The sequence below is a fragment of the Grampus griseus genome (assembly GCF_964374135.1).
Source record: "Grampus griseus genome assembly, chromosome: 5".
Classification (NCBI taxonomy): Eukaryota; Metazoa; Chordata; class Mammalia; order Artiodactyla; family Delphinidae; genus Grampus; species Grampus griseus.
The window spans coordinates 41,071,930-41,082,925 of NC_138998.1; the positions used below are offsets into that span (position 1 = coordinate 41,071,930).

At 36.2% G+C, this 10,996-nt stretch overlaps 1 protein-coding gene across 1 annotated transcript; it reads right to left on the bottom strand.

Annotated features, from left to right (window-relative positions):
- Window positions 1-239: 239 nt before the first annotated feature.
- On the bottom strand, window positions 240-1,026 carry LOC309823084 (biogenesis of lysosome-related organelles complex-1 subunit 2-like). Its single transcript, XM_082655265.1, has one exon. The coding sequence runs from the start codon at window positions 1,009-1,011 to the stop codon at window positions 583-585; it is 429 nt and encodes a 142-aa protein (XP_082511391.1). The 5' UTR covers window positions 1,012-1,026; the 3' UTR covers window positions 240-582.
- Between the last annotated feature and the right edge of the window lie 9,970 nt (window positions 1,027-10,996).

Here is a 10,996-nt window from a genome sequence, read left to right on the forward strand (position 1 = left end):
GGGGAATATAGTCAATATAATAACTATAAATGGAGTATAACCTTCATAAGTTGTGACTATATTGTATACCTGTAAATTGTGTAATATTGTATATCAATATATTTCAGTAAAAATAAATATAAATTTTTTTTTGTTTTCCTTTTTTAATTTAGAACCTTGTTAGCAATACATTACATCCTTAATAGAAAAAAAAACCATTTACACAGTAACTCAAAAACCAACCATTTAAGAAAATAATGTAGTAATCAACTGCTACCAGGGAAAACTGGCCTGCTCATTTGATTCTACTGGCAAGTCCAGGTTTATGCAAATTTGAGAGAGTCTCTGTCCTGAATGGATGATGAAGCATTCAAGTAAAAGGTAAGGAGTTATAAGCGTGAGTTTTTGAGGGATTCTGACTCAGAAGAAGTTCTTCCAGGAGTAGCCACAGTCCTTCAGTTTACTCCAATGTTGTGAAGTTTCTGGGATAACCAGCATAGCTGCCTTTTGAGGAGTTTTGACAATTCATCAGCCTCAAGATTCAGGTCTTATAAAACATTCTTCCCACATTAAAAAAGACTTTGTCCCACAGGAATAAGTTTTTCATCGCTTCTCCAGCTTCTTGTATTTGGCTTCCAGTTTTTTTGAATACGCATCCAACTTGTAGGCTGCCTGCTCAAGAGCTGCTACCTGCTCCTCAATTACATTGATCTGATCCAGATAAGGCTGTAGTCCAGCATACTTCTGGTTTAAGTCCTTTAAGTTTCTACTAATGTTTATAGCAATATCTTTCATTTCAAGATACTTCAGGCTGGTTAGTTTATTCATATTTTCCAGAAGCTTATAGTCTTCACTGGTGGCCGTCAGTTCCCCAGTCAGGTAAGTTGCCATCTTGGAGAACATGTCCCGGCAGAGTCCAGTGATGTCAGCCTCAGCGGGCTCCTTTGCTTCCTCAGCGGTCTCCACGGCGGCATCATCGCGAACAGGCTCCTCGCGGTGGGTCTCTGGGACACCCTCGGCCGCCGCCGCCATGCCCGGCCCCGTGCTGCTTCTAAAAATAAATATAAATTAAAAAAGGATATGTGTGCTTGAAATTTTTTTGATAAATGTTGCCATATTGCCCTCTACAGAGTAGGTACCGATTTACAGCCCTGCCTAACAAAGTATTATATAAGAACACCTGTTACTACATCCACATGCCAGCATAGAGTGTTCTCAAACTTTTTGATGTTTTCTTTCTGGTAGAGAAAAAAATGTATCTTGTTGTAGTTTTAATTTACATTTATGTTGTAATGAGTGAGGTTTAGCACATTTTAATATATTATAAGCCATTTGTTTTTTCTTTTCTGTGAACAGTTAATGTTGCTTAATTTATTATTATTAAAAGAATTTCCTTTTCGTGTTATGAGCCTCTCTCTCTTCCCTCTGGCTTTAACAAACAAACGCACACTTTCCTGGAAGTCGAGTGGGTTGGCCACTCTCAGCTCTGTCACTTGAAGGGTACTGCTTCTGAGCTTCCGAACTGGGGAGTGTTGTTTCTTACTTCCTGTCATAATTTTGTTACTGTAGAAAACACACAACCTTCCTTTTAGGGAACTATAATTTAACACATCTCTATCTCTATCTATTGCACATTATGAGTCACTATGAAAGAGAGGATAGCTTTCAATATACAGCAGTAAATTTAAACATATTTTTATCATGGAAATATTTTTTTAACAAAAGTCTTTTGCACATATCTAAATATATAAAACAAATTTGTTTGAAAAACAGATTTTAGAAGAAACCACTTACAGTCTTATCAAGTTGAATATCATAAACTCTTTATCACCTATAAAGAGCTCAAATAAAACCTTGTAGGAGAATGAGGGCTTGGTTGCCAGAAGCAGCAGTGAGGAGGTTTTCACATATAAGTACCATGGCCAGAATCTGGTGAGTGACCTGATTGAATCCCCAGATCTAATCTGACACCTGGAGAATCCATTTATCTCAGCTTAATTATCAAGGAAAAATAATCAAGCTTTCTAGATCTGAAGTAACTTACTGATTGTGAACAGATTATGCTGATTAATTTTGTAAAAAAAATAGTGTGCTCAGATCAACCAATGTAAAAGTAAAATAATCATTTATGGTAGTATCTTCTAAGTATTCTGTTCATTAGGTCTGATCATCCAATTATATAGGTGTACAATTTGCAACTAATTCATATTGGAGGATTTGCCATGGATGTTCTTGGCTGAAAGTTAGCTGCTATATTTACAGTTGGGTCTAATGGAACAAGATGGGTCTCTAACTGGGCTAGGCTTGTCCCCAGGCTTATATGCTTCAAGGTGAATATGCTACTTCTTTCTGGAGTGTCAATTTTTCTTGAAAAAAAAATTTATTAATTATAAAATCACATACTTAATACAGTTAATTATTTAATTAATGTAAAATTATGTGTGTGTGCATATGTGAATGTGTGTGTGTGTGTGTATAAAGAATAGAGAAAGCAATTGTGAAAATGTTAAACAAGAGTGTATCTAGGTAATGCATTTCCAACTGGACCAATATCCTTCTTGGGAGGCCAAAAAAATAGTCCTTTTAGCTATAATGTATAGGTATACATGCAGTACATAAACAGATGCATAATGTATCTGTAGTATTAAACCTTTGGGTGTGGGTTGGCAATTAGGAAAAAGTGTCTAAGTTTGCCCTAGGAATGTGCTCTTGAAAAAAAGGTTTAGAAACACAGTTCTAGTTGAAGGGCATATTCTTGTTTATTGTACTATTCTTGCAACTTTTCTGAAGGTTTGAAATGGGATCGTGATGAAAATTTGTTTCCATCCTTCTTCTTCACTAGATAATGCTGGGTATGATCTAGATATAATTTATAATTAAAGGTGGGTAAACATTTTAAAAAATGGCTTTAATGGTTTTATTGTAAGCATAAATAGCAAAACTCCTTATTGACCAATAGTTGCTGGTTGATTTGAGAGCCTAGAGAGAGAGAAAATGACACAAGGGCACAACTGGAAGATTGGGTGCCTAAGATGGGCAATACGGTGCATGTTCCCTGCAGCTGAGCCAAAAGAGCCATACCATGTAATGCTCACGTACTGAAAGTCAGAGTAAAGGAGCAGAGTGTGAGTTCCCTGGACGTCTACAGATGCTCTATGCTATTTCTTCTGAAATAGTTTTGCTTTTTTTGAACCAAGTGCTTAAACTTTCGATTATGCACTAAAATATTAATTCCTACAGATCAGTTCAACTTGCTGCAATTGCACCCAAACATTTTGCCTACATTTATACTACTGTGTCATAGGTCCTATTTTTTTTTTTTTTTTTTTTTGTGGTATGCGGGCCTCTCACTGCTGTGGCCTCTTCCGTTGTGGAGCACAGGCTCCGGACGCGCAGGCTTAGCGGCCATGGCCCACGGACCCAGCCGGTCTGCGGCATGTGGGATCTTCCCGGACTAGGGCACGAACCCGTGTCCCCTGCATCGGCAGGCGGACTCTCAACCACTGAGCCACCAGGGAAGCTCCATAGGTCCTAATTTTTATTAAGCTGGTTCCTGATTGACATGATTATCTCCCAAATCTGTATCTGCGAGTGTGTGTACTGTGGTTTTAAAGTCATTCTTCATGTACCTTCTTAAATTACAATTGTTTAAAATCAGTTCTTCAACTGGTGACAACATTTGGTGGGGAAAAAGAAATACTTTGAAGTACAGATTTAAGCCATTAAAAATAAAACAGATAATGGGAGAAAATTCACAGCAGCCAAAAATCAGCAAGTGTGAAACAAACCTGACATTGTTTCTAAAACTCCTCATAATTAAGCTTGGGAATAATTAATATGTCAGCATCAGGCCAATTGTAACTACTGAATAAAGTGTCATAAAAAAGTAGAATATATTTAAATTTTAAAATTTAAAATTAAATTTTAAATATGGGATTATCATCACAGAAAGCCTAAGCCTTGGTATTTATAAAAAAGAAAATAAATCTCCTTTTTACTGGCAAATGTATGAGTTTATTACTCTTGCAGTAACATTTACAAACCATGAAAACTTAGAAGAAAAACATTCTCAAAGGAGAAATATCTTGCCAGAAAGACTATAATAAAAAGTCCAAATAGTAAAAGAAAGGTATTTTAAAAATTCTTCTAGTCAGTTTCAGCTTCACCTTGAAAGGTGACACGCCTGTGATTGGAATCACTATATGATGGAAATGACTGAATCTATTTTGGATCAAAACCAGGCAGCCAAGCTAACAAAAATAGTCCCTTATGAAGCATTGCCTACTCTAATATGTTCAAAAGTCATGCTTTCATCACTGATTCAGAGACTGAGGTTCACTTGGTTGGATAAAAGCATGGATAATAATAGTTCGACTTTTAAAATTTGGCTGTGTTTGCTATACTTATAACAATGTCTATGAAGAGAGGTTATTTTATAAAGTTCAATAAGTGAACTTTAAATGTTCAGTAAGGGATTTTTAATAAAAACTGCCCAGACATGTGCACAGATGGGCCCCATCTATAAAAGGAAGAGATGCTTTAGGAACCTTCAATACACTGAAGGTCACCTCTTCATTTACACCCTACCTCAGACAGTCTGCCTCCTGGTGTTTTCCTTGTGAACCAGGGGTGGGGGAAAGGAGGTGGGAGGGACAAAATTATGTATTTTAGGAAAATAGTTATTTGAATGCTAAACTTTGTGGATAACTCTATAATGAAAGAGGTAATGTAGAAGGCTTTCTGTATCATACTGTGGAAGGGACTTGTCAAAATTCAAGGTTCATGTTTTTCCTCCAGTATAAAAAGACGTTAAGACAAGTATAAAAGTTGGATGGCTAAAGTGAGTGAATCTACTACTTATTTAATTTAGTGTGGCTGAATCCACTCAACCAACAATTGTGAAGAAAGGCTGGTTTGCTGCAATAATAAAAGAGATTTGAGAGTTAGACGCAGACAGTTAATTATGGGAACTATGAGTTAGTTGAGATCCTAGAGCTGTAGAGAGAATTTATAGAGTTAATGAACATAAAATTAAATGCCTAACACAAAGTAGGTATTCCCAAAAGATAGGTGGTTCATTTTATTCATGTTAAAAATGAAACATTAGTGAAGTAAAGGACATAATTATTCAACTTCAGTAAAAATATCATTGCATGAGTGTTTTTCGGAGGTAAAAGGACATCTGTGGACCTGAGTGACCTGACTTCTTAGAAGATATAGATATCAAAATTTTTACTACTGGTAGCTGAAAAATTGTGTGGCATACAACCGTTGGTGTGCTGGAGGTACTGTCTCTGGCTCACAAGAATCAATTGTAAAGTTTTCAGAAACTTTCGCAAGCTGGTTGACATCCCATTGGTAGCTTGAAATCATCCATGGTGGGAATACTTATCCCACAGAAATCGGCAAAAGCAAGATCTTAGGACATTTTTCTCTTTCCTTTTAGAAGGTGGTTGATAAACGTTTACAAGTACACCGCTGTATACAGCCTCAAATTCTGGACTTTCCTCCTTTGTGATTGACTTGGCATTTAGCAGTTAAAAAAAGTATTATTTTTATTCTCATATTTTTAAATAGGAGTTTTTAAAATGTAATGATGTCAAGCAGGAGAAAAGAAATTGAATGCTAAATTAATATGTGGTGCCTCTTGTATTAATTTATCCCATTTTCTAAAATTGATACATATGACTGTGTATACATTAATAAGAAAGATGGTAAAATAGGTAACCAACAAGGACCTACTGTAAAATAAATAAATAAATAAATAAGAAAGATGGACTTATTTTTCCTGATGGTAAATAATTTAAAATTTTTTCTTAAAATGAAACAAACATGAATTTATTATAGGGTAAAAACTATATTTATAAATTCTTAAACTAAAATGAGATAATTCAAAAATTTTTTGCATTATGGGTGAGCTCATTCTAGTTTTGTCTTTGTAACTCTTGAGAAGGCTTGATTATTCTTTTTGGCTATTAGATAGTTTTCCAACAAAATACTTAACAAAAACAGATATACATCAAATAAGGAAATCACCTAAAACCCAAGTATGTAAGAATATAGTGTGAAAGTAAATTTTGTTTACATATACACACAAACACACACACCAAATAGCCTTCTTTATGAGGACCTGCAATTTCCTATTGCAGCTGTAACAAATTGTCATAAACTGGGTCTCTTAAAAACAAATGTAATTATCTTACAGCTTGAAGTTCAGAAGTGTAAAATTAGTTACCTTGAGCAAAAACCAAGGTGTTGGCAGGTGTTGTATTCCTTCTGTAGGCTCTAGAGGAGAATCCATTTTCTTGCCTTTTCCAGCTTCTAGAAGTCACTGCATTCCTTGGTTAGTGGCTCCTCCCTCTGTCTTCAAATACAGCAGTGTAGTAATATTTTCAAATCTCTCCCCCCATTGCCCCCGCCTCTGATCTCTGCTTCCATTGTCCCATTGCCTTCTCTGATTCTGTCTTCCTCCCTCTTTTCCCTTATAAAGACACTTGTGATTGCATTGTAGTCACCCAGATAATCCAGGATAATCCTGCCATCTCAAGATCCTTAATTTGGTCCCATCAGCAAAGTCCCTTTTGCCATATAAGGTAACATATTCACAGGTTCTGGAGAATCTTTGGATGGCCATTATTCTCTCTAACACAGTCTGCCCTCTGGCCCCCAAAGATTCATGTTTGTCCCAGTTGCAAAGTATATTTATGCCATTCCAAGTTCCCAAAAGTCTAAATCCATTAGAGCATCAACTCAAGACCAAAATCTCGTCTAAACCTCATTAATGCAATGTCTAATTTTGTAAGTAAAGAGTTTGTTTTTATGAGGGCGATGTAAGTCGGAGTATATTAAGTAGGGGAGTGATATGATCTTATTTGCATTTTGAAAAGATGTCCCTGGTTGTAGTACAGGGAATAGATTTCATGTGTGTGTGTATATATGCATGCACGTGCTTGTGTGAAGGGTACGAGAGAGGGGGTGCTCAAAAGTGGACATTGGAAAGTCAGGAGGCCTTTATAGGAGTCCCAGTAAGACTAGAAGGTGACTTGGATCAGGATGGTATCAATGAGAAGGGACAGAACAAGTAGATCTAGGTTATTTTTTGGAGTTAGAACTGCAAGGACCCATGGGAAGACCACAAACTGTGGGAGGGCTGGGATGAGGCCGAAATCCAGGAATCTTCCTAGGCTTTTCACATTAGGATTTGGGTGGAGCCACTTACTGAAATGAAGAAGACTAGGGAAGGATTGGATGTGGGGTCTGTGTGTGTGTGTGGGTATGCAAATATTTTTCTTTTGAGCATGTTACATTTGAGAAATATATTAAGCATTTAGAGGGAAATATCAAGCAATCTGTGGAATATGAGTCTGTAATTCAGTGGCAAGGCCAGGACTAGAGATCTGTATTTTTAAAAATTTTATTGATGTATACTTGATTTACAATGTTGTGTTTAATATCTGCTGTACAGCAAAGTGACTCAGTTATACATAAGTATATTCTTTTTTATATTCTTTTCCATTAGGGTTTATCACAGGATATTGAATATAGTTCTTTGTGCTATACAGGAGGACCTTGTTGTTTATCTATCCTATGTGTAACAGTTTGCATCTGCTAATCCCAAACTCCCAGTCCTTCCCTCCCCCACCCCCTCCTCCCCCTTGGCAACCACAAGTTTGTTCTCTATGTCTGTGAGTCTGTTTCATAGATATGTTCATTTGTGTCGCATTTTAGATTCTGCATATAAGTTATATCACATGGTATTTGTCTTTGTCTGACTTACTTCAGTTAGTATGATAATCTGTAGGTCCATCCATGTTGCTGAAATGGCATTATTTCATTCTTTTTTATGGCTGAGTAATGTTCCATCATATATATATATATATATACATATATATATACATATATATATATATATACATATACACACATATATATCTCACATCTTTATCCATTCGTCTGTTGATGGACATTTAGGTTGTTTTCACATCTTGGCTATTGCAAATAGTGCTGCTATGAACATAGGCGTGCATGTATCTTTTTGAATTATAGTTTTGTCTGGATATATGCCTAGGAGTGGGATTGCTGGATCATGCTTCAACTCTATTTTTAGTTTTTTGAGGAAGCTCCATACTGCTTTCCATACTGCCTGCACCTGGAGATCTGTATTTAGGAATATTTGGTCTATAGAAAACCATGGAACTGGACAGAATCATTTCCAGAGAGGGGGTGGATAAAGCATGCTTAGGCATTCTGACCATTTTCTAACCAGAGAGGCAAAGTTAGAGTTTGGGTTTGAGTTGAGATAGTGATGAGAAATCCCTTAGGTGGTGACAAGAATTTCTCAGGCAACACATTTTATCCCAGTTTAAAGAGTTTTAATGGAAAAATTATGCTTTGTTTATAATTGGGCAATTTCCCTCTATGTATAGAAATTCATGGCTGGCTGTCTTCATGGGTAATGATTCTCAAACTTTTAAAGCCATGGACTTTTTGGGAAGGTCAAAGGGACCTTTGGTCCCCTAACCTTACAACTGTTACTTTCCAGTGGATGATAACTTCATGAAAACAAATGACTAGAGAGAAACAAAATAGAGGAATTGCCGGAAACCTGTTGATAGCAACTTATGTAAAGTACTTATTAACTTTAGCACTATTTTATGGAACAATATAATTAAAACAACCTACTATCTTTTAGTAAATTGAATGCTAAAAATCCTCTAGCAAACGGTTAATTCACTTTATAAGGTTCTAATAATTAAGAGGTTATTAGTAAGTAGTCCAAACACCTTTTATGTAAAGTTATGAAAGTGCTTGTTATTCATCTGTGAGCACCTAAAAATGGATTTAAGATTTTAACTAGAGAATCGCTGGTCGAAGGAAGGGCACCGGGCTGCCAGGTTGTTCATCATCTCTCATCTATGATATTCCTTGCATTATAGGGTCCATGGCAATACCTTCTTTTATAATGTCCATCCTCTGGGCAAATGCTACTTGTAATGAAAATTCCTTCTTTTGATTTCATAATCTCTTAATGATAGTTGAAGTTGGTAGGTTCTACGTTGTAAGCATGCAGTTGTAAATTTGCTCTGTTTCAATGGTAAGACTTTTGTTGGTTTTGGTGGAGTACTTGAGGGATTTGTAGATTACAGATGTATGGCCCATGAATCCCTGGTCTCTTTAAAGCTCTACATTTGTTTCGACAACCTGGTGTTAAAACACCATTCCTCATTCCTCCTGTTGATGTGGGAAGCGCTGGAGGAGTCACTGTTCCTCTCTGGAGGCTGCTAGTAGGATGTTTAGACTTCCCCTCTGGCATCCGTGTGTGCCATCTCTGCCCAGGACTTTCTGGGATTGAGACTTTACATTTTGCTCCCCTGTGAAAAGCATTTAAGGGGTTAAGTGCTTAAGGGTTTAGGGGAGGTGACATTAAAACTTGCTTTTTAGAAATGTATCTGGTGAGTGTGTGTTCTTTATATAGTTTCAACTTCATAAAAAGAAAAATAAATTGTTCTTAGGTCCATTTTGTAACTAGGATATTGCCTTCAAATAGATGAAAGCCCTCCGCAACCACAAAGCTGAGGTTCCAAAACAAAACCCTAAACAGAAAAATTCAAGATTGGGTAATTTACATTGCCAGAAGGGAAGGGAGGATAGGGAGACCAAGGTCACAGGAGAACAAGTGAAACTCTTATATTTGCTATGTTTATTAAAATTAATCTAATGCAATAAATGAAATCAGGATTACAGGCAATTTAAACATACTAAATTAGTAAGAACTGGAACTGTTCAATTTTCTATACCTTATTTTTGTTCTTAGAAATTGATAGGAATTCCTTCTTCCATGATTTTAATGAGATCTTTATATGTGAATTTCTGTGTTGCAAAAAATATGTGTATTAAATGGCACTGTAACGTGTGTGATGTGTCTTGTAATTGTTCTGTTTCTGAATGACTCAGTTTTAATTTCAACTTTCTGGGTCCTTTCATGAGCTCAGAGACCAATTATTTAGATGTTGGAGATAGAAAAAAAAGGCTGGAAACTTTATTTAGCATAGCTGGTTGGGGATTTTCTAAGTTCTCTAAGGAAGACACATTCTTAATTCTGTTCATGATCATTTCAGGCTAAACTGTGCAACCTTTCATCTCTTTTTTGCACAGGGCTTGGATCACTCACTCCAAATAGAGTGTGGGTACTTTGATGCTTCCAAACCTTCATTGGCAAAGCCCTCCAGCTCTTTCTTCTCTTTTACTTGACTTTTTTCCTTTCATTTTCCAACTCCCAAATATTTCCAAAGTAAGAGTGCAAGTTTGAGTCCTGGAAAAAAATTCACACTCTTGAGAAAGATATATATGGAAATAATTCCATCTAAATTAACAATTCTTAGTTGAAAGGTGAAATAAGTCTTCAGAGTTGAAAAGACACGGATCCAAGGCATGGCTGTACCACTATGTGGCCTTGGGAAGTTATTTAATTTCTCTGTCCACCAGTTTTTTTAAATAATAATATGCTTTTCAGACAGGAAGTACTAAATTAGTTTTACACAAAGAATATTTAATATGCTGCCTGGGATATTAATGCTCAATAGGTCATTAATATTGGTTACAATAAATATTACATGTATATATGTGTATGTGTATATAACATTATGTGTTATATAACATTAAGTGAACATTTAGAGGGACACAGTTTCTTTTGCAATGTCATTTTTTTTATCTTGAAGACACCTCTGTTTGAATGACGTTCTAAGCACTATCACCTTACTTCAAATCAGTTATGAATACATCAGTTATTAATTTAGCTACTGAAATGGCAAGCCAAGGAGGGAGGAAAATGAGCCTCTCTTCAGGTTAGGGTGGCATCACAAGAGGAGCTGGTTAAAACAAATGTGTAAAGACTTGTGCAAAAAATGAGTTAGAAGTGGTCAATGTTGGGGTTTAAGGATGTGAAATAATCACACTCCTCAACTCAGCTCTCAAACTATAGGAGAAGATCAGCACTACAGGTAAAGCAGAATTGCAG